The sequence below is a fragment of the Phoxinus phoxinus genome, assembly GCF_949152265.1.
Source record: "Phoxinus phoxinus genome assembly, chromosome: 7".
Lineage (NCBI taxonomy): Eukaryota > Metazoa > Chordata > Actinopteri > Cypriniformes > Leuciscidae > Phoxinus > Phoxinus phoxinus.
The window spans coordinates 38,017,132-38,039,884 of record NC_136882.1 but is presented as its reverse complement, the minus strand read 5'-3'; the positions used below and the strand labels follow the sequence as shown (position 1 = coordinate 38,039,884).

The 22,753-nt window shown below is 36.6% G+C and overlaps 3 protein-coding genes across 5 annotated transcripts in view; 2 read left to right on the top strand and 1 right to left on the bottom strand.

Annotated features, from left to right (window-relative positions):
* pfkla (phosphofructokinase, liver a) overlaps nucleotides 1-4,167 on the top strand; it is a 51,907-nt gene extending 47,740 nt beyond the window's left edge. The window contains exon 22 of the mRNA XM_079617877.1: nucleotides 438-4,167. Within this exon, the coding sequence (XP_079474003.1) occupies nucleotides 438-585 (148 nt within the window). The 3' untranslated portion in view covers nucleotides 586-4,167. The remainder of the gene's footprint in view (nucleotides 1-437) is intronic.
* A 634-nt stretch (nucleotides 4,168-4,801) lies between these two features.
* LOC307001859 (uncharacterized protein) lies at nucleotides 4,802-14,296 on the bottom strand. The gene is made up of 14 exons (XM_079618875.1): nucleotides 14,063-14,296; nucleotides 13,911-13,967; nucleotides 13,629-13,755; nucleotides 13,447-13,536; nucleotides 11,059-11,246; nucleotides 10,252-10,285; nucleotides 10,082-10,163; nucleotides 9,443-9,578; nucleotides 9,303-9,340; nucleotides 8,267-8,454; nucleotides 6,213-6,357; nucleotides 6,089-6,130; nucleotides 5,978-6,008; nucleotides 4,802-5,085 (listed from the first exon to the last, which is right to left on the bottom strand). The coding sequence occupies exons 1-14, from the start codon at nucleotides 14,109-14,111 to the stop codon at nucleotides 4,943-4,945; spliced, it is 1,350 nt and encodes a 449-aa protein (XP_079475001.1). The 5' UTR covers nucleotides 14,112-14,296; the 3' UTR covers nucleotides 4,802-4,942.
* A 480-nt stretch (nucleotides 14,297-14,776) lies between these two features.
* Nucleotides 14,777-19,264, top strand: tmem169b (transmembrane protein 169b). 3 transcript variants are annotated; one of them, XM_079619061.1, is made up of 3 exons: nucleotides 14,777-14,887; nucleotides 15,992-16,316; nucleotides 17,551-19,264. In XM_079619061.1, exons 2-3 carry the CDS (start codon nucleotides 16,082-16,084, stop codon nucleotides 18,165-18,167), a joined length of 852 nt encoding a protein of 283 aa, XP_079475187.1. In that variant the 5' UTR covers nucleotides 14,777-14,887; nucleotides 15,992-16,081; the 3' UTR covers nucleotides 18,168-19,264. The 3 variants fall into 3 exon arrangements, with proteins under 3 accessions (XP_079475187.1, XP_079475189.1, XP_079475188.1); XM_079619063.1 differs by having other exon boundaries at nucleotides 14,807-14,887; nucleotides 16,059-16,316; XM_079619062.1 differs by lacking the exon at nucleotides 14,777-14,887 and having other exon boundaries at nucleotides 15,699-16,316.
* The last annotated feature ends 3,489 nt before the right edge of the window (nucleotides 19,265-22,753 follow it).

The window sequence follows — 22,753 nt, the reverse complement described above, 5'->3', positions numbered from 1 at the left end:
CACACTACACCAGGATTACACACACTACACCAGGATTACACACACTACACCAGGATTACACACACTACACTAGGATTACACACACTACACTAGGATTACACACACTACACTAGGATTACACACACTACACTAGGATTATACACACTACACTAGGCTTACACACACTACACCAGGATTACACACACTACACCAGGATTACACACACTACACCAGGATTACACACACACACACACACACTACACCAGGATTACACACACACACACACACTACACCAGGATTACACACACACACTACACCAGGTTCAGTAGGGGTGGCGTCAGGTTGATTGGGACACTTTTTCCTTGTCATATCAATATTGCTCATTGTTAGTTCATGTACTAGTGAACCGTACTGTAAAGTGTTAGCGGTGTCAGTGAGCAGTTGCTCTCGCCCTGCAGACACCGCATGCCCAAGACTCAGTGGTGGCTGAATCTCCGGCTGATGCTGAAGATGTTGGCCAAGTATCAGACGTCCTTCAACGAGTATGTGACGGGAGAGATCGAACACGTGACCCGGCGCTCTCTCAGCATAGACACCGGGTTTTAGAGCGACACACAACAGGTGAACGCCTGATGCTTTAGGGATGTGTGCCTGCACCTGATCCTCTTCTCCACTGGAGGCAGTATTTGCACTGGACTGATGCAGAGTCCAAAACTAATCACTCCCAGTGTAATTAATAGAACTACTGATACATTTACGTTAATCCGGGTACTTTTTAAACTGCGTTTTCGTTTCTAAACACTCTCCGTCCACACTGAAATGTCTGAAAACTAGCGGTGTGACGATACCCTCATGTCACGATTCGATACATATCACGATACGATATTATTGCGATACTCCAAGACATATGATTAAAAGTTTAACACATTTACTGTTCATTAAAATGCTAACTTTGATATTACATTGTGTGTGTAAATGAATAGTCTTGGACTTGGTGCTGGAAACCCAATGCACAGGACAATAGAGACACCAGAATAACAATATTCATAATTCTGAAGCTGAATACACAGAATTATTGTAGACGAATAATATGCTTGCATTGTTTTTAAAATAATATAGGCCACTTTTTACAGGTAACATCAGACATTTGGCATTATCAGGACTCACAAATATTCCCCCATTGCATTATTATACACTCTGGGTTGTTTTAACCCAATTTTGGGTCAAATATGGACTAACCCAGCCATTGGGTTACATTTTTAAATTGCATTTTTGATCCAACGTTTGGGTTTGTCCATATTTGACCCAAAATTGGTTTGAAACAAGCCAGCATTTTTTAGAGTGTACATTATATTCAACATTATATACAGCAGTTTAATGCAGTACTGACACTAAAACTTTGAAAACTTGAATTATTATTTTGGGTGAACTATACACACAACATATTGTCTCCATTCACAAAACATATTGTTGCATTTTTATATTGCGATATATTGTGATTATACGTTAGATCCCTACTGAAAACGCTTAAATCATCTTCCTGTGTATGCATTAAACGTAAAAGCTCACTGAGATGATACAGAGAGACCAAATGTTGTAAACTCCAAAACTATTCTTCTTCCGCAATTATTTTATTTGCAAAATATCAGGTCCAGGTCACACTCGATCGCCAGGTTTGGTCTAAAAAGCATCCGCAAGTACATTTTCTCTCATATTTGCAGGAATGTAATATGAAGAACTTTTTTTTTTTTTAACCAAAGTGCAAAGTGAGATATTTCAAGCCTTTATTTGTTATAATTTTGATGATTATGGCTTCCAGCTTACGAAAACCTTTTCTCAATATTCTAATTTTGAATTTGGGGTTTTCATAAACTGTAAGCCATAATCATCAAAATTATAACAAATAAAGGCTTGAAATATCTCACTTTGCATGTAATGAGTTTATATAATATATTAGTTTCACCTTTTAAGTTGAATTACTGAAATAAATGACCTTTTGCATGATATTCACACGAGTTTCACCTGTAGTATAATAAGCGTCATGACTTAGGCTATGTTTAGACGGAAACAATCTGAAGAGAAAACGCAAAAGTGGCTTTGCTTTATCACTTTTTATTCTGCGTTTAGACGAGCGTTATGGGGGGGGGAATCTGCGTGCATATGGTGACGCAAAAGTGTGTGAAATTGGATGTAGTGTGCACTCCAGGCGGCTAGGTGGCGATGTGGAGCACTGACAGTGAAAGAGACGCTGACACAGGTTTTCATGTTTAATACGGTAAAGCTGCTGCTTTAACCCTCGCTGCTCTTCGCGTGTCGCTCAAAAATGACAGATTTTTAATTTTTGTCAATGAAATTAATACTATATTTTAGTTTGATAATGTTTTGTTATTTTCCTGTACTGGCGCTGTATTTTTACGTTTTCACCTGCGAGCGTTCTCGTGTAAACGGCCTAAACATGCAAAAACATCGTTTTCAAATACTTCCGTTTTCACATTTCACACTCCAAGGCGGAAACAGCGTGTTCAAATTTATGCACTAGAAAAGCTCAGTTTTAGCAGGACAAAAACACGTCTCAGTGAAAGGACTAAACTTAGAGAAAACACGGCACACGTCTTGATTTTGTTAGCAAATATAATGTGTGAATCTATTGCTACAAATTTAGTTTGTTATATATTTGAATCACTTTAGACCATTTCATCAGAGCCAGCTCGTGATGTTTCTGGTCTTCTAATTAAAATCACCTTGTTGTTAACTATGTGTATACACAACTGTGGCAATGTAAAGTTATTTTACAACTAATGCGTGTAGACGGTCTGTGTTTATTCTTTATACTAAACTGCTGCTGTTAGTTGTTCAATGTTTCTGCAGAATTTACTGTTTATTCCCTGGCGGATCTTTATTCCTGCAGTTTTTCCACGAGGGAATGGTTTGATAGGGTTTGAGCGGGTAAAGGTGGAGATTGTGAAGTAGATGCTGTGATTGTGAAACATTTGAACAGGTGATTTGTGTCTGTGGTCTTCAGTGTTGTGTCTGTGATATTGTGTGCCTGTCTATGCAACGTGATTAATGTGAAGCAATAGATAGTTCTAGTGCAGCATGTTTTACATCTCCAGTATTTAATGCTCTACATTGAAAATAATCGCTAATCGCTATGTAACTAAAACAGGAGAATGAAAGTAAATAAAGCCTATTGAGGATTTTTTTTTTTTTTTTGCATTGTGACATTATTTTCATCTCACAAGAATTCATTGTCGTGAAAATGTCACAATGCAAAAATCATAATGATCCTAAAAGTTAAATTTTATTTTTGAAAAACGTAATTTTTCTCACATTTTTTGCATTGTGACATTATTTTCATACACACTAACATAATTGTTTAGTATTGCCGTATTAAGAATGATTTTTTTTTTGTTTAATTGTCATGAAAATGTCACAATGCAAAAATCATAATGATCCTAAAAGTTTCGTTTTGTTTTTGAAAAACATATTTTTTCTCCTGATTTCTCAAAATTGTTTGTATTGTGACATTATTTTCATACACACTAACATAATTGTTTAGTATTGCCATATTAAGAATGCGATTTTTTTTGTTTAATGTTCATGAAAATGTCACAATGCAAAAAACAGAGATCCTAAAAGTTTCATTTTATTTTTGCAAAACGAAAATTTTCTTCTAATTTTGGGGGATAAATATGGCCTGCTTTGGCCAGTTGAATAAACTCCCTAGACTATACCGGTAGTTAGTTATCTGTGGCCGGTTGTATAAACAGCTTGGCTAAGACTAATCTTCAAAATTAGTCATGTAATTTTATTCTTCGAGATTGGTCCTAACTCTTAAAAGTCAAGATAAATAAAGTTAGATCGGTTTAAAGTGAATTGTAACTGCTAGTTGTTCTAGTTCTTAAGATAGTCTTAACATAGTGAGACTGTGTTTATGCAACTGGACAGGTTGTGTGAGTTTCACCTCAGACCTTTTTAAACTTCCATGTTTAGCAGATTTTCCTATTATCATCAACAACTAATGAAATGGTTATTATACTGAAATCTAAAGAAGTGTACCGTAAATGATTAATTTTCTGTCTGTAAATGTAAGCCATCACAATCTAACATGCAAATGATGAATGTCATATTAAAAGAAATGTACTATCATTTAATAAAAACTACAATCTATAATAAAAATCTATATTTAAAAATACCTTGCTGTGTTGTAAGTAGAGGGAAAATAATTCGTAATAGACTTTTTCCAGTGTTGTTATATTTTCAGTAATAAATTAGCACTAAATACATTTAATGAGAAGTACATGCAAGAATTCAAAACATTCCTTTAATTTTCTATTAATTATAATGCATGCATTGAAGTATAAGCATATATTGAAATGATCTCTGTGAATAAGTTATTTTGAATCATGTTGAGCACACTTAAATTGCAGCAGTGAACAAAAGGAGCAGAATCAGAAAATCTGCAGGAAATATAATATATTTAACAAACATACAACATATAGTAAACAGGTGAAACTCGAAAAATTTGAATATGGTGCAAAAGTTCATTTATTTCAGTAATTCAACTTAAAAGGTGAAACTAATATATTATATAGACTCATTACATGCAAAGTGAGATATTTCAGGCGTTTATTTGTTATAATTTTGATGAATATGGTTTACAGCTTATGAAAACCCCAAATTCAAAATTAGAATATTGTGAAAAGGTTTTCATAAGCTGTAAGCCATAATCATCACAATTATAACAAATAAACGCCTGAAATATCTCACTTTGCATGTAATGAGTCTATATAATATATTAGTTTCACCTTTTAAGTTGAATTACTGAAATAAGTGAACTTTTGCACCATATTCAAATTTTTCGAGTTTCATCTGTAGAATGTAACGTCAACCGACTCTAACAGACATTTGAACACACCTCTGAAGAACAGCTATATGGATCAGATTTATGTTTCTGAAGTTATCATTTTCCAAAGCTGAATGAAAAGGGAAAGGAGTCCGCCGGTCCTGAAGTGTCCTGTGTGGATGAGCTCTTCTGAGGGCTTTCCATCCCGAACGAGAAGGAAAACTCCTCCGGACGACTCTCGGCTTCATCAAACAGAAAACCTTGTAGAGAAACAACAGCATTAACTCTAGAGACTCTTGATTTTTCATGAAAATGTCAGAAAGCAGAAAATATAAGACTATTTTTATGTACATAGAACCATATATTACACACAGCCCAACAACATCATACTAAACAATACAGCTAAATATATCGACATGACAGTAAAGAAAGATACATTTTTATTTTTAAATGAAGTCTCTTGCTCATCAAGGCTGCATTTATATGATTAAAACTACAGTAATATTGTGAAATATTACATTTGAACGTATTCTATGTGAATATATTGTCAAATGTAATTTATTCCTGTGATAAAAGCTGAATTTTCAGCATCATTTGCTTCTCAAGAAACATGAATTTTTTGTAAGAATTCAGCAAGGATGCATTAAATTGATCAAAAGTGACAGTAAAGAAAATATTTATATTTTACATAAATCCTGTTCTTTTGAACTTTGACTATTCATCAAAAAATATATATATATATCACGGTTCCCACTTCCCACAAAAAGTGTTCAACATTAATAATATTAAGAACCAATATTAATAATTGAACCAATAATAATTCAGCATTTTTTCTGAAGGATCATGTGACACTGAAGATTGGAGTAATGATGTTGAATATTCAGCTTTGATCACAGGAATAAATTACATTTTACTATATATACGCATAGAAAACGTTGCGTATAATATAAATATATACATAATATATAAGTTATTTTTACCTATAATATTGACAATATGACTGTTTTTACTGTATTTTTGATCAAATAATGAGCATAATCATCATAAATGGTGAGAATAAGAGACTTATTTGAAAAAAAATAGTTTTTAAAAACTGAATTATTCCAAACTTTTGACAGGTAGTGTAGATATTAATCATGATTCATACTTCACCTGAGAACTTGGGTGCTGATCCTGGTGACTTCTGTTTACCAGAAATACAAAATCAGCTTTCAAACATTAAAAACATTCAGACATTAAACACAAACATTTCTCAAAAAATACCTTGTCGCTGAAATAGGAGCTTGTGAAGTTAAATGGAGATGCCTACAACACACACAACACACACACACACAAATTAAAATGATGAAACAATGAACGTGTGAGTCTTCCAGTTTCTGAAGTTCACCTCTTCTGCTGCCGGTCCCACGTCAAAGTCACAGCCCAGCTTGGAGAACGCAGGTGTGTTTGGATCAGACATCATGGAGAAGACAAAAGCGGGCGACTTGGTGTCTGAGATGTCCTGTGGTCCGGGTGAGCATCTGGGACTGTTGCTGTTAACAGATCGAACAGTAATCAAAATAGTTCTATTAAAACGTGTTTATTTTTCATGTCCCTGCTCTTGTGAATGACACATCAGAGCACGTTAAAGCAAATAAAATCAAGATTAAACATTGCCTCTAAGTCCTTTTTGCTTGACATGCACAATCCCTTCACTTAAAGACTAGTTTAGAAGACACTCAATATTCATTAATATTAATTTGACTGCGACTACACTAAGCGCGTTTCCATTACACATTTACGCGAAAGTTTTGCCTTTTTTTCTCTAAATGTCAGCAAAAAACTATTGCGAAATGACGCCGTTTCCATTAAGCGATGTTATGCGACTAAAACATATTTTTTTCCTCTTGTGATAAGTCATTCCAAAAAACATGGCAATGGACGTTGGTAGGTTTATGTATATCCCAGCCAACGAACTGGCCATTATTATTAATGGAAGGAGACGTGTGTATGTTATCCAATCATTAATGGCAAGGAAAGACTCTTATACTTGTGAGTGTTTCTGGGTGTTTCTCCTCATTTCTGCTTCGAGGTCTTGATTGTGGCGTTTCTTTGAGGTTTAGAATCTAGTATTCCTGCAATTCTTTTGTCTTTTATGAATTTAATAAAGAACGCTCTCGTATTCTGTCCAAACTAGAGTGCGGATCGGGACGAATTTTTCTGTCCGAGCCCAGCCTGCGTCCGACAGAGCAGTCACCAAACCCGACCCGAGCCCGACAGGCATAAAGATATTTATGTCCGAGCCCGACCCGAGACTGGCAGTTAAAACCTCATTTTTTTCCTCATACTAATGACAATTGTACGTTTGTTTGTGTGGAAAGCCCGCTTTTATTAAGCAACTTTAGGAAGGCAATCGGAAATGTCAACAGGATGAGCGCATCAGCGCGCGGAGCAACAAGCGCTCTTAACACCTGGCGCGCGCACATTATGCATGTGTTTCGTTGTCACGGCTACATAAACAAATGTCCGCACACAGGAAGACGGATGTTATGGCAATATTTGACATGTATTTTAATCACAAAAACAATCGTTTGCATCAAGTGAAAGCATCAGGCACATTGGCTACCTACATAATAAGCTGTTTTAAATTTAAAATGTTCAATGCCTTATTGCACTGATGTGACCGAACCCGAACATCATTTCTATATATCTGTCCGAACCCGGCCCAGCCCGTCGGGCTCGGGTCGGGTATCCATCCTCTAGTCCAAACACACCGCGTCCTCTACGTCAGGTGACTGTAAATGTGCAAAAACTGTTTCCATTGCAGTTTTGCGAAATATTTCTTTTTCGAATTGCCTGAAAAACCTCCTCACGCGAGCGTAAAAACTTTTTTGCGATAAATGGGAGTTTTTGCGAAATTGATGCGTTTCCATTGGGCGCATTTCCAATTCGCAATTTAAAGTTGCGCAATTTGAAGGGTAATGGAAACGTGGCTACTATTGGATGAGAACAAAACTTGAAGTGAATTGAGCTGAATAATGACAATGAATAATGTCTTCTGTAGAGCTGTTTACGGCTGAATTGAACTTGTTTCATAATTGATTAACTTTACAGTTATTGAACTGAATTGAGCTGATGGCACTTGTCTTTTCAGAGCTGCTTTACAGCAGAATTTGTCTTTTATTTGATGAAATTTGCATTAATGATTCTGTTATTTTTCTGTGAAGCTGCTTTGAAACAATCTGTACTGTATAAAGCTCAATAGAAATAAAGCTGACTTGAGTTGTGCACCACAAATTTGGTGTATCCCTGAAAAATGCATGAAGAAAAATAGGTTGCAAATGGTGCTTCATGTTGACGTTAGACTAATGTAAGTGACAGACGGCAGCATACAGAGGATCATCATATCAACATATAGAGGATCATCAGAGGTACATCATGAACACTGAGGTCAGGTCGTACTTTAAGGAGAAGGTCGGGGTGTTCGGTGTGGCTTTAATTCGAGCCGGGGAGGGAGGAGGGCAGACGGGAACCTCAGTCATTGTGTCCTCGTGAGTTTCTGCTGTGGTCGCCTCCAAAATATCTTCCTCCTCCTCTTCTGATATTTCCACCATGAGCTCAAAAGTACTTGACACATTCACATTCCCCTGCTGTATTCATACAAACATAAATTATAAGAATATATACAGTACACTACCGGTCAAAAGTCATGTTTTTGAAAGTCTCTTCCTTCAAAAACAGTAATATTGTGAAATATTATTACAATTTAAAAGAACTGTTTTCTATGTGAATGTATAGTAAAGTGTGATTTATTCCTATGATCAAAGCTGAATTTTCAGTATCATTACTCCAGTCTTCAGTGTCACATGATCCTTCAGAAATCAGTATAATATGATGATGCTCAAGACACATTTCTGATTATCAATGTTGAAAAAAGTTTTTGCTGCTTGATATTTTATGGGATACTGTGATACACTACCATTTAAAGTATAAAAAAAGAAAAAAAAAGAAATAAATACTTTTATATTTAGAAAAGATGCATTCAATTTATCTAAAGTGACAGTAAAGACATGTATCATGTGATTTCTATTTCAAATAAATGCTGTTCTTTTGAACTTTCTATTCATCAAGGAATTGTGAAAAAAAGGATCACGGTTCCCACAAAAACATTATGCCGTTTTCAACACTATTTATACGAACCATAATTAATAATCGAGGAGCTAATCATATTAGAATGATTTCTGAAGGATCATGTGACACTGAAGACTAAAGATGCTGAAAATTAAAAGAAATTACAATATATTCAAATAGAAAACAGTTATTTTAAATTGTAATAATATTTCACAGTATTACTCTTTTTACTGTATTCTTCATCAAATAAATTGAGCCTTGGTGAACAGAAGAGTTTATGTTTCAAAAACATAATAATTTGCGGTAGGGTATATTTTTAATCATTTAAAACCATTTGTCTGTATTTCAACTATACCGGTTCATTCACCTTCTCTGACTGACTCTGATCGCCTTCTTGCATTTGATCTATAATGAAAGGAAAACTCGATTGTGATCGATAAATCTGTGTGCTTATTGTGGTTTATCTTGTGATGCTTTCAAAATATATTAATATATGCTGGTGTTTACCTTCCACAGTTTCTTTCTTTGTCCATAAGCTGTGGGAAAATGTGTCCATTTGAGATTCACTTTCTGCAGTTTTATCCTTATTCGCCTCAGAAGGATCTTCAGCAGCCATGCACTCATCTGCGTATTCTTCAGGCCTCTAAAAGTTACAGAACTCACAATAACTTTTAATACTCAAGGACAGGTGAAACTCGCAAAAATTATAATATGGGGCAAAAGTTCATTTATTTCAGTAATTCAACTTAAAAGGTGAAACTAATATATTATATAGACTCATTACATGAAAAGTGAGATATTTCAAGCCTTTATTTGTTATAATTTTGATGATTATGGCTTACAGCTTATGAAAACCACACATTCAAAATTAAAATATTGTGAAAAGGTTTTCATAAGCTGTAAGCCATAATCATCAAAATTATAACAAATAAAGGCTTGAAATATCTCACTTTGCATGTAATGAGTCTATATAATATATTAGTTTCACCTTTTAAGATGAATTACTGAAATAAATGAACTTTTGCACGATATTCAAATTTTTCCAGTTTCACCGGTATATTAAATAGAAGCAAACCATTTTGAAAAAAAATGTATCTCCAAATTAATGTAGATGGAGCTGTAGTTTTAGGACAACAGCAGAAGTACCTGCATAATGGGCTCTTGATGAGGGACCATTTCATCAAATGACTCGCTTTCAGTTTGTTGGTCGTCATTGCCTGGACACTTACTATTTTCATAGCGATTTCAGAAAACAGTTAATTAGACGAATGCAACAAACCTCTGATAAAAACAAATCTGCTGTAAAGATAAAATACCTGTCAGCACCATCAGTGACTGGCTCCTCCTCACCTGTCAAAACAGAAGAAGATCTGTGTTGAAGGAATAGTTTATCCAGACATTATTTCTGTTGTTTGGAACATGATTTTTAATTTTTTAATGACTTTTTGGGAATTTAGGTTATTCCCTGTATCCCCCAGAGTTAGATAAGTCCATACATACCCTTCTCATCTCTGTGTGTGCCGTAACTCTGTCTGACGCACCCACCGCTAGCCTAGCTTAGCACAAAGACTGGAGGTAAATGGCTCCAGCTAGCATACTGCTCCCAATAAGTGACAAAATATTCACAGCGTGTACAAATAACAAGGTCACATGAGACACAGCCATCTTCTAACCGTATGCATACTGGGAACTATATTCTCAGAAGGCGAAGCACTGCTACTTCTGCGGAGTGATTTGCTCGCAGCGCCTGACAAGCCCTGTGGTGAGGAGCAGAGAGTTCGCTCAGTGCTTCGTCTACTGAGAATATAGTTCCCAGTATGTATACAGTTAGAAGATGGCTGTGTCTCATGTGACCTTGTTATTTGTACATTTGACTATACAAATCACAACATGTAAATAGGAAAATGTTGGCAATATTTTGTCACTTATTGGGAGCAGTATGCTAGCTGGAGCCATTTACCTCCAGTCTTTGTGCTAAGCTAGGCTAGCGGTGGGTGCGTCAGACAGAGTTACGGCAGGCACGGAGATGAGAAGGGTATGTATGGACTTATCTAACTCTGGGGGATACGGTGAATAAGCTAAAGTCACAAAAAGTCGGCGTCTTCCTTTAAGAACAGAGTTACCTAGTGCTGCTGTCAGTTCTCTATCCTTCTCCATTATTTGTTCTTCTATTGTTCTCATTCTCCTTTCGATTTCCTCATTCTCAGCTTGAGCCTTCAGCAGTTTTTGAGCTAGTGAGTTCTGACAGTATCGATCCTTATACTGCTGAAACACGTTCCTGTAGCTCTCGATTCTCTCCTGGAACATTTTCCTTCAAAGACCAAGCATCTTTAGCCCTATAAAGCCTACTGTATATCATGTTTGATACGTGAACTTATAAGGCCTCAACATGATCAAAACTTAAAAACCTGTCGCACACAATTGACTACATGCCTTCTGTCATCTGACTGATATAGTTTATATGTTTTTAGCAAGTAAAACGTTCATCTTCAGGTTGTGGTTCATGTGTCTTTTTGCAGTGAAATCTTTAATGGTTTTTATAAAGTAAACATTATAATGTATTCCAGTAGTAATATTTCAAAATGAACACATACTGGACTGAAGCAACTTAAGTAAAGTAAGAATAAAATATGATCCATCAGGCTTTTGAGGAAAATATTATTTTCTCTCAGTAATCATTGTATTGCATTGCATTATGTTTTAAAATACAGATATTTGATCATAAATCATCTTAGACATATTATTGGGTGATATAACTGATATTTATATGCATTTTATGTAAGTAGTCTATTACACTGTTATAAAGATCTCATTGATTTACATTACTTTTTGCATGTTTTTGCTCAGTTTGGGCCTCTAAAAAACATTGAGACGTTTTTTCCTCCTTGAGTATGAGATCCATATTCTCACTATATTGTACTGTAAGATGAGTCATAAAAGCCTGGTGTATTAAATATATATATATTTATCTATTTATTAAATGTTTAATAAACTGTTCTAGTTTTAATAGATTTTTCCTATATCAGGGTTAAGTTCATTCAAGTGCAACACTACAGTGGCGGAGATAGCTCAATGCGCTGCAACTGAAGAAAACACATACAAATAGAAAAAACACCAGCAAATTAAGAAAACATCTTAATCAGTTTGACAACACATGTGCTGCACACAATGCAACCAAATACAGAAACGTGCTGTATTCGGTTGCGTTGTGAGTATTTGCAGCTCGTTTCTGTATTTGGTTGCGTTTCTGTATTTGTTGTGTTGGAAGTATTTGCAGTGTTTCTGTATTCGGTTGCGTTGTGAGTATTTGCCGTGTGTTTCTGTATTCGGTTGCGTTGTGAGTATTTGCAGTGTTTCTGTATTCGGTTGCGTTGTGAGTATTTGCCGTGTGTTTCTGTATTCGGTTGCGTTGTGAGTATTTGCCGTGTGTTTCTGTATTCGGTTGCGTTGTGAGTATTTGCAGTGTTTCTGTATTCGGTTGCGTTGTGAGTATTTGCCGTGTGTTTCTGTATTCGGTTGCGTTGTGAGTATTTGCCGTGTGTTTCTGTATTCGGTTGCGTTGTGAGTATTTGCCGTGTGTTTCTGTATTCGGTTGCGTTGTGAGTATTTGCAGTGTTTCTGTATTTAATTGCGTTGTGAGTATTTGCAGTGTTTCTGTATTTGGTTGCGTTGTGAGTATTTGCCGTGTGTTTCTGTATTCGGTTGCGTTGTGAGTATTTGCAGTGTTTCTGTATTCGGTTGCGTTGTGAGTATTTGTTGTGTTGGGGGTATTTGCAGTGTGTTTCTGTATTTGGTTGCGTTGTGAGTATTTGTTGCGTTGCGAGTATTTACAAAGTGTTTCTGTATTCGGTTGCGTTGTGAGTATTTGTTGTGTTGGGGGTATTTGCAAAGTGTTTCTGTATTTGGTTGCGTTGTGAGTATTTGTTGTGTTGTGAGTATTTGCAAAGTGTTTCTGTATTTGGTTGCGTTGTGAGTATTTGTTGTGTTGTGAGTATTTGCAAAGTGTTTCTGTATTTGGTTGCGTTGTGAGTATTTGTTGTGTTGTGAGTATTTGCAAAGTGTTTCTGTATTTGGTTGCGTTGTGAGTATTTGTTGTGTTGTGAGTATTTGCAAAGTGTTTCTATATTTGGTTGCGTTGTGAGTATTTGTTGTGTTGTGAGTATTTGCAGAGTGTTTCTGTATTTGATTGCGTTGTGTGTATTTGTTGTGTTGTGAGTATTTGCAGAGTGTTTCTGTATTTGGTTGCGTTGTGTGTATTTGTTGCGTTGTCAGTATTTGCAGAGTGTATATTTGGTTGCGTTGTGAGTATTTGGAGCTCGATCGATAATATGTGTTGTCAAACTAATGAAGATGTTTTCTTAATTTGCTGGTGTTTTTTCTAGTCGCTGGTGTTTTGTATTTGCTGGTGTTTTTTCTAGTTTTTCTAGTCTTGCAGCTTACAGCACATTGAACTCTCTCCGTCACTGTACAACATCATTATGTACTTCATGTTAACTTTAAGCTGGACCTACATGTCTTGCTTATAGCTGTTCTGTCTCTTCTCTAGCTCAGCTTCCAGTGTCTTTTCATACTGAAGCAGCAGATGTCCTGTTCTCTGTTGACTGATATCAAACAAAATATTAAAATTTAATTATATTATGCTAAGTTTGAGATTGGAAAATAAAAATAATGTCAGTCTCACACTTTGCCATACTTTTTTGTGTTTTCTTTGATAAACTTCCCAGTGTTTTGTTTTTGCTGGATCTCCTCATCGAGTTTGCTGATGGTAAGTTGTGTTGTCTTAATGTAATCCTTCTTCTCCTGAATGTTGGACTCACAAACTAGAAACACAACAAACAGAACAATTGATGATAACAAACTATTTTTTTTCTTCTTTATATGTATGTGGGTGATTAGGGGAGCTTTTTTGTCCTAGGGGAGCTTTTTTGTCCATCGCTTATCCAATGTTTTCAGTGAGGTGTTCCTAAAAACTTACTTTGTATTTGTTGTTTGAGGTCATTATTCCTCTGAGAAAGTTCTCGAGTCTCTATACCTGTCGTAGATAAAACAGTATACAGTACATATCAAGTTAAACATGTCAAAGAACCGGTGTGTTAAAAAAAAAAGTAAATGAAGCGAACTCATCACCTAACTGAAGCAGCAGGTTGTCCAGTTGATTTACCGCCTGCTCCTCCATTCAAACCCGGTAAACACACACACACAGGTCTTGAAAATACCACAAATATCACGTAAATAGATCTATTTTCCAGTCTTGATATATTATATAACTTAAATATGGAATTGAAAGGCGAATATTGTGCGTATTAACGTATAAACGGAGCTCGAGCGCGTCAGTTAAAACGTCCGTTACTGCACGAGATTCAGAATTTTTGACTGACGGTTGATGGCGACATACTCGCGTTTCAAATAAATTAAATAAAGAATATAAATAATTAATTAATTGAATAAGTAAGGTAATTTGGTTAGCCTGGCGTGAGACAAGTCGTTACTTGTTTTCTGAATAAATAATGAAACTGATTTAACCATGTGCAATCATTAACATCAAAGTTTTTAATGATGATATCATATCTTATGCCTTATTTTATAAAATATTATATCAAATTATAGATTATTTTAATGAAATAAATGTAAACGTACACACAAATTTAAAAACGCAATTTAAAAAGAATATTTATAATAAAATCAGGATTGTAATAATAAATGTAGCAATCGTTTGTACTGCCCTCTGATTTACATAGACAGTACTGATTTACAGTGGATTTGGTTGGAGGAGGGGCTTCAAATTATCGTCATCTGATTGGACGGGACGGGCGTTCCAGAGTTAATGGGCGGGACTTGTACATTGTGTGGCCCAGGCGCATCTGTATGGCGGCTGCTGTTGGACATTTTAACCCAGCTAAACATTTCATCGCAAAGAGTTTTCACAGCGGTTCTTTCATGCATGTGCATCTGGTAGGTGCGAATAAGGTTATGAATTTAGCAGGAGCTTCTTTTGTTTGTGAATAAGACGCTTCTTACAGTAGATCATGGTGTGGTTATTAAAACCAGAGTCGATCAGCTGAGACAAAAACAGCCTCCGCCTGGCGCTCAGGCATTACAATACACTGATTTAAAATAAACCGCTATCTCAATGGGGTTTAAAATGAAGGATTTTTAGTTTTAGACGCTATTTTAATAAAACACAATCCTATGATTGACAGTGCGATTCTGTTGTCTCCTGTATGTATTGTTTCTCTGACAATAGAGTCGAATGAGACCCAGCTCGCTGACGGAAGGGTGTTGTTGGTTGTTTCCTACACAAAATATATATATGTCAGTGATATTTTAGTATTATTTATATACTATTTTAGCAATTATTCATATTTTAAATTAGCTTTAATTTTTATATTTTCATTTTAGTGTAAGTTTGTCTTTGTGTCATGTGCTTTTGTCATTTTTATCAGTTTTTCTATTTAGATTTAATTTATGTTTACTTCAGTTTTAGTACTTCAACCTAAGTTATTTTTATTCCAGTATCTAATTTTTATATTTTATTGTACTTTATTTTAGTGCTGTCAAACACACACACACACACACACACACACACACACACACACACACACTCACACACACACACACACACACACACACACACACACACACACACACTAGGCCTATATATATATATTTACAAACTTTTATGTTAGATGCAATTAATCACGAACGATTAATCGATTTGACAGAACTACTTTTTTTCCAAGTACCCTAACAAATTATTATTATTTTTTATTTTTTTTTATTTTAGTTAACAATAACAACACTGGTACATGTTCACTGCTATTGGTCAGGAAAATCAAGAAAAGTTTTAATACACCTTCACCCCTACCAGATATTACACTGTGAATACATTTATAACATTTTGTAAAATGTGACAACTTGACAAGACTTCTCTTTTATAAACGTACTACCATTACCTTTTAGTTCAAATGAGACTAAATAATGTAATTTTTCTCCTTATTTTCCCATTTGATTGAGTGCATGCCAACTGTGCATCATGATGTTCTCTCTTTCTCACAGGCTTATCATGTGTGAATGGAGTAAATAGCCATTTCTAGTCTCTCTTAAGTTGTAGCTCTTCTCAAAGCTTGTGAGACAGTAAACCGGAGCATGGAGCAGCTGGAGTCTGTTCGATCTGAGGTCTCGGACGGGCAGATGGATGAAGGAACCAGCGGGACCAGCACTCGACGGAAGAGGAGAAAGCGAGAACACCGGCCGGAGTCCATCATCGTCTACCGCTCGGATCCAGAGAGAGCCGCTGGTGAAGAGCATGGAGCAGATAGTGAAGCTGGAGAGAGGAACTCTGAAGAAGGGGCTACATTTCTCAACCACCCCAGCAGTGAAGGTGAAGCATTACATTTTGTGCCTTATCCTAACCAAAACTTTTTATTTTTGCAGTTTAGTTTCAATACATTGTTGCATTCTAATGCAAAAAGCGCAACAACAAAAAAAGTGTATCTCCAAACTAATTTTCAAGAGCATGGAAAAACACTCCATCTGTTGACAAGTTGAAATTGCTAAAAGTGATACTTATTTTTCATCGCACAGTGACAAAATGCTATTTCTTCATAAGGGAATGAAGTTTTGAGTTCTGAAAGTTACTAAATAAGTACTCTTTTATCTTAAAAGATTTAGGAAAATTTGATTCCTCATTTAAGTAGCATTTATTTCTATGGTGCTTTATACAATACAGATTATTTCTAAGCAGCTTCACAGTGATAAACAGGAAAATAACAGTGTTAATGAAACAATACTTGTATGAAACAAGCTGACAATAGTGTTATTTTTCAGTTCAATTCAGTTCCAATTTTGTTCTCATCTGATATAGTGAATATTAAAGAGGTGGTATAATCATAATGCCCTTTTCATAAGATGTACAATAAGTCTCTGATGTCCCCAGAGTGTGTGTATGTGAAGTTTTAGCTCAAAATACCAAAATATTTAGTTTTAGCTAAATAAGTTTTAGCTCAGATATTTTTATATAGCATGTTAAAGTTGTCAATTTTTGAGGGTGAGCAAAAAACGCACCGTTTTTGTGTCTGTCCCTTTAAATGCAAATGAGCTGCTGCTCCCGGCACAGGGGGCGGAGCTTCAACAGCTTGTGTCACACAGACATGCACTGAAAATGTCAAAAACATTTAGCCTTTTATGTTCAAACCGGAGTCAGACAATGATGGAGAGACTCAACATGTAGAAGCAACAGGACATTTCTGAATGGTTAGTTGATACATTTATGTAGCTTATGTGGAGTTAACTATCTTCTAGTAATTGATTAGCATATTCTGTCATGATAATCTATAAATCGCGTTTGCGAGGGCGTTTATGTAATTTTAGGGTTGGTGATCCAGCCGTTTGTTGTAGTCCTTAAAAAGCAATTTCTTTAAAAGCAAATATCTCCCTTTGCTGTGAACTTTGAGCGTTGTAACTTTGCAGATGTTGTTTATGATCAAACAGCAACATTACACACTAACTACTGTTAGAAAAGTGAAATCATAATCAACCACCCCTTTAATTGTCTTGGTCTTATAATAGGAAATGCATTCTGTCTCATTGTAAATTAAATGTTTTGACTTCGTTAGGTTGGGCTGTGCCTCCAGATAGTCGCTACGTGACGCTCACAGGGACCATCACGCGTGGAAAGAAGAAAGGTCAGATGGTGGACATTCACGTTACGCTCACAGAGAGAGAGTTGCGTGAGATGGCGAGGTCAAAGGAGCGCCTGGATGCCGAATGCGACGCTGGAGAGGGATCGAGTCGCTCGTGTGGATTCGACGTTTCTCAGGGTCCTCACGTCGTCCTGTGGAGTCTCTCTTGTGCTCCCGTAGTCTTCGTCCTGTCCTTCATCACCTCGTTCTACTACGGGACTCTCACGTGGTATAACATTTTCCTGGTGTACAACGAGGAACGGACGTTCTGCCACAAAATCACGGTGTGCCCCTTCCTCATCATCTTCTATCCGGTGCTCATCGTGGCGCTGTCTCTGTCGCTGGCTCTTTACTCGGCCGTGGTGCAGGTGTCCTGGGCTTTCAGCGAGTGGTGGACGTCCGTCAGGGATTTAGAGAAGGGTTTCTGCGGGTGGGCTTGTGGGAAGCTCGGTTTGGAGGACTGTTCACCTTACAGCATAGTCGAGCTGCTGGACTCGGACACAATCTCTGGGAGTCTGCAGGGAAAGTCGCTGCAAACATCCTCGGTGTGAATTAGAAACCCGCCGTTTTCTCAGCTGGTTATCGGTCCTGTTTATTGACACTTGGCGAGTGTTATGCCCTATTTACAGCTGGCATTAAAGGGGTCATGACATGGTTTTTTTTATTTAATTATTATGTTCCCTTAGGTGCAATTATAGTATTACTATAGTTTTTTTTTACAAAAAACTTTTTAAATGTAGTGATTTATGACCTTTTCCCACCCTGTTTCTCATCCTCTGATTCAAACAGTCTGTTTTGGGGGTGTTTTCCCTTTAAGAGTTCAGTGTTAACGCCCACTGTTATGATTGGCTAACGTCAGTGCCTGTGCATCAATTATTAACGCCCCCAGCCAGAACATTTGCGGATTCGGCGCAACTGTTTAATAGCGGGTGATGCATGCGAAGCGATGGCTCTTGCAACGATAAAACCTTATTATGTTTGAGCCGGAATCAGAGGAAAATGAACCATCACCACAACAACGAAGACTGGATCAGCCCGTATCCACATGGAAAGTGAAACTATTTTGAATTAATAAAAAAATTGTAACCCGAGACACTTGAAAACGGATTATTGTTGCATAATTATCCTATAGCTTAATTTGCTAACAGTTTAACATTATTTAACTAATTTCAATGAAATGATAGGGTGTACCACGGACAAAAATGCATGCACAGGCCATCTTTGAAGATGCAGCATTGATAAAGGCAACATTTTTAATTTTCTATCACATGTAGGCCTACTAGACAGGCGACATATTTTCAAGATTCTCTTATACAAATGTGTTTATATTAGCCAGTGATAAAAAGTAAGTTTGCGACGTCGTTGTTGAGCCCAGAATAGTCGGCACGGACTTATCTTTGAGCAACAGTTTTCTAGCAAAGCCAGCATCATATTGGGATTTTTTCTCAAAACAGTCATCCTTATAATGTATAGAGCAAACGCTTACATTAACACTGCCGTGACTGGGACGTCCGCAAAAAATAAAGTGCATCCATTTTTCCCTGACGACTGGATCTTTCGCAGCGTATTCAGAGATGTTGTTTGTCCACGGCCAGGAACAGCACATCTGCGGCATCGTAATTTCCCTGTACACAGACCCACTCGCTGTCCGTCGACTGAACACTTGAGGCGCGCAGCGCGCGGGCGCGACAACGATACGAAATGAGCGTAGTTGTCTTGCGCTTAAAGCGTAGCTGTCTTGTGCTGAAGGCGGTCCATATGCAAATGCTGGTACGTCACTTCTTACCATGGATCCAGAACGAGCTGTATTTCGAGCTTGATTAAATAAATGATTCGTTTATAATGGGGTGGACGTCTTAAGCTATGAAACTTGCAGGACGTTTTAATGGTACAAAGACCTCTTATATACCAAAAGATCAAGGCAAATTTGGTTTCTCATGTCATGACCCCTTTAAATGATTAGTTCACTTTCCAAAAAGTGATGATAATTTACTCACCCCCCATGCCATCCAAGATGTCCATGTCTTTCTTTCTTCAGTCGAAAAGAAATTAAGGTTTTTGAGGAAAATATTCCAGGATTTTTCTCCATATAATGGACTTCAATGGCAACCAAATATTCCAATGTTTAAAGAAGGTTCAAATGTCCGTCTCAATGCAGCTTCAAAGTCTCGACACGATCCCAGTCGAGAAATAAGAGTCTTATCCAGCAAAACGATCGGTTATTTACACAATTATATACTTTTTAACCAGAAATGCCCATGGGCGTCGGAACCATTGTATATGGGTGGGACGAGACCCACCCACTTTTTAAGAACAATGATATTGGACCCACTCACTTTTACATTCAGCGCACATGTCTGTTCGCTTTTCAGAGCGCCGTCAGTCAAATCCATTTCACTTGAGGAATGCCCTAATGAATTAAACTCCATTTCCGCTGAAATCGCTACATTATATTTCTCAACGAGCCGCAACTGACGAAAATAACCGCCCGTTGTACCCTTCTAGTCAAATATCGCATTGCAACAGCTTTAAGTTGTCAATGTTGGCAAATGACCATGGTATCAGCGGGATAATCCATGGATAGCTGTGCATTTAATGCACGACGTGGAGGCAAAGAACAGGCCGACGTGAAGCCGAGTTTAGTTTACTTGTTTAATTAAAAGGCACCAGAATACATGAAATGGCATTTACTCCAGTAAAAAATTTCTGGAGGAGGACCCACCCACTTTTTTTTTTGCTTCCGACGCCCATGGAAATGCCCGTCGTGTACCATGTCTGAGATGCGCTGCGCTTTGCGTCATCACGTTGGAAAGGTCAAGCGTCACGTCATCTATCTAAGTTATTTGTCTTTTTACTCCGGTTCAAAAAGGCAGTGTAGGGCGAAAAAATCCATCTCATTTTCTCCTCCAGCTTCAAAATCATCCGACATCTTTGTTTTCATTTTTTTGTTCTTTTTTTCGTGACCTTTCCAACGTGATGACGTAATAATGCGTGGCACATCTCAGAGATTGTACAAGACGGGCATTTGTGGTTAAAAAGTATATATAATATATATATATTTAGAAAATGACTGATCGTTTCGCTAGATAAGACCCTTATTTCTCAACTGGGATCGTGTCGAGATTTTGAAGCTGCATTGAGACGGACATTTGAACCTTCTCTGAACATTGGGATAGATGGTTGCCATTGAACTCCATTATATGGAGAAAAATCCCGGAATGTTTTCCTCAAAAACCTTAATTTCTTTTCGACTGAAGAAAGAAAGACATGGATATCTTGGATGACATCGGGGTGAGTAAATTATCCGAATTTTTTTTTTTGAAAGTGAACTAATCCTTTAAGATGCGTTTTGGTCGATCGGATCACAAGTGGACAGGTCTAAATACAGGTTTAAAATGGGGTTTAAAACGTTTTGAGCTTGTCCACTTTTGACCACTTCCAGAGGTTTTTAAAAACGCATTCGACTAGATAGCTTTCATGGGATTGCAAATGTATTCAAACTGCCACAAAAGACTCTCCTCCAGTCCTATTCATTTAATGCGTAAACATTATGGGAAGCACACTAGCCAGACACGATTTAAACTTTGTCGGCTGGAGACCCAAGTTTGGTTGAGACAGTCAACCTTCCTGACTGTCTCTCACTTGAATCCAACACGGAAGTGACTTAGAAAACTGCAGTTCATCGACTGGCCACTAGAGACCGGCTCCAAAAGAGAGTCAATCCCATTGACCCCAATATTAAAATGGCCAACTTTACAGCAGAAAAAAATATGTTTACAGCCTGGTGCAAAAAGTGGTTTTGGTCTATATAGCTAATTTTGTCCTTCATGACAAATGTGAGGGGGGTGAATTGTTTTATAACTCATAAACATTGTCGGCTGGAGACTCAAGTTTGGTTTGAAGACGAGAAACATACCAATCGCAATGTTTTCTCACCATTCCTGATTTCTAACACACACAGCGCTCGGCGTGATCCTGTTTATTACCACTTGGCGAGTATTAATTTAGGATCCTGGGCCAAACGTTTTAAAAAAAAAATTTTATAGCTTATATCTTAGGGTTTGTTCACACTTGTAGCTCGGTTCTCTTGTTTTTTTGGTCCAGACCAAGAAAGAAAATTATACATTTAGTCCTGAGCACCTTGAGCATTTCTGTGCATTTAAGGGTCTCATCTTGTGACATCACGTCCTGTTTTTGGTTCATTTAGATGTCTTTGGTCCGTGTTGCATTCATATTACAGTCGAACCGCTCCAGAGTTTGTTTTAATCGAACCAAACCTGCCAAGTGTGAACACTCCCTTAGTTTTTTTTTTTAATGAAACCGTGTTTTCTTATTTTCATACTGTATGTCAGATTTTCAAACTTTTTTTAAAGATGTGTATTTAAAATATTTATTCTTTCCTATTTTATTGTATTTATTTGGTAATACTTTAAAATAAGGTCATATTAGTTAATGAATTAACTAACGAACAATACAGTACTCATTCATCTTTATTAACGTTATTTAATAACAATACATCTACTCATTGTCGACTGCTCCATTAAATATTAACAACTAATGATTTTAAAAATCTATTAGTAAATATTGGAAGCTTTAGAAGTATTTTTAATTGTTAGTTCATGTTAACAAATGGAACATTGTAAAGTGTTACCATTTATTTTTACCATTTGCATGTTTTATTTTAATTAAAAAATATTTTTCTGTACATCAGAAGGGTTAAGGAAAAAACAGAGGAGTGTATACTTTTCATAACCTCCTGTAAAATTAAGCCATATATATATATATGCAATTAAACTGTGATTATTTGTGAGATTATGATAGCCCTGCATACTCTCTGAGTAGTTTTCATTTGCTTACTAACGACGAATCGTGTGTGTGTGTGTGTGTGTGTGTGTGTGTGTGTGTGTGTGTGTGTGTGTGTGTGTGTGTGTGTGTGTTTATATATGGGGCAGACAGTTATTCCAAAAAACGTTTATAACCAGTTCTTTGGGCATCAAAAGAACATTTTAAATAATTTCAAATCAAATGCTTTATGAGAAATGTGTGTTACTTTTAACATGTGTTTGGTTAGGTAAGAATGTTTTGTAAATGTTTTATATTTTTTCCTTTGTTTCTGACTTTGCACTTTCATTGTGCA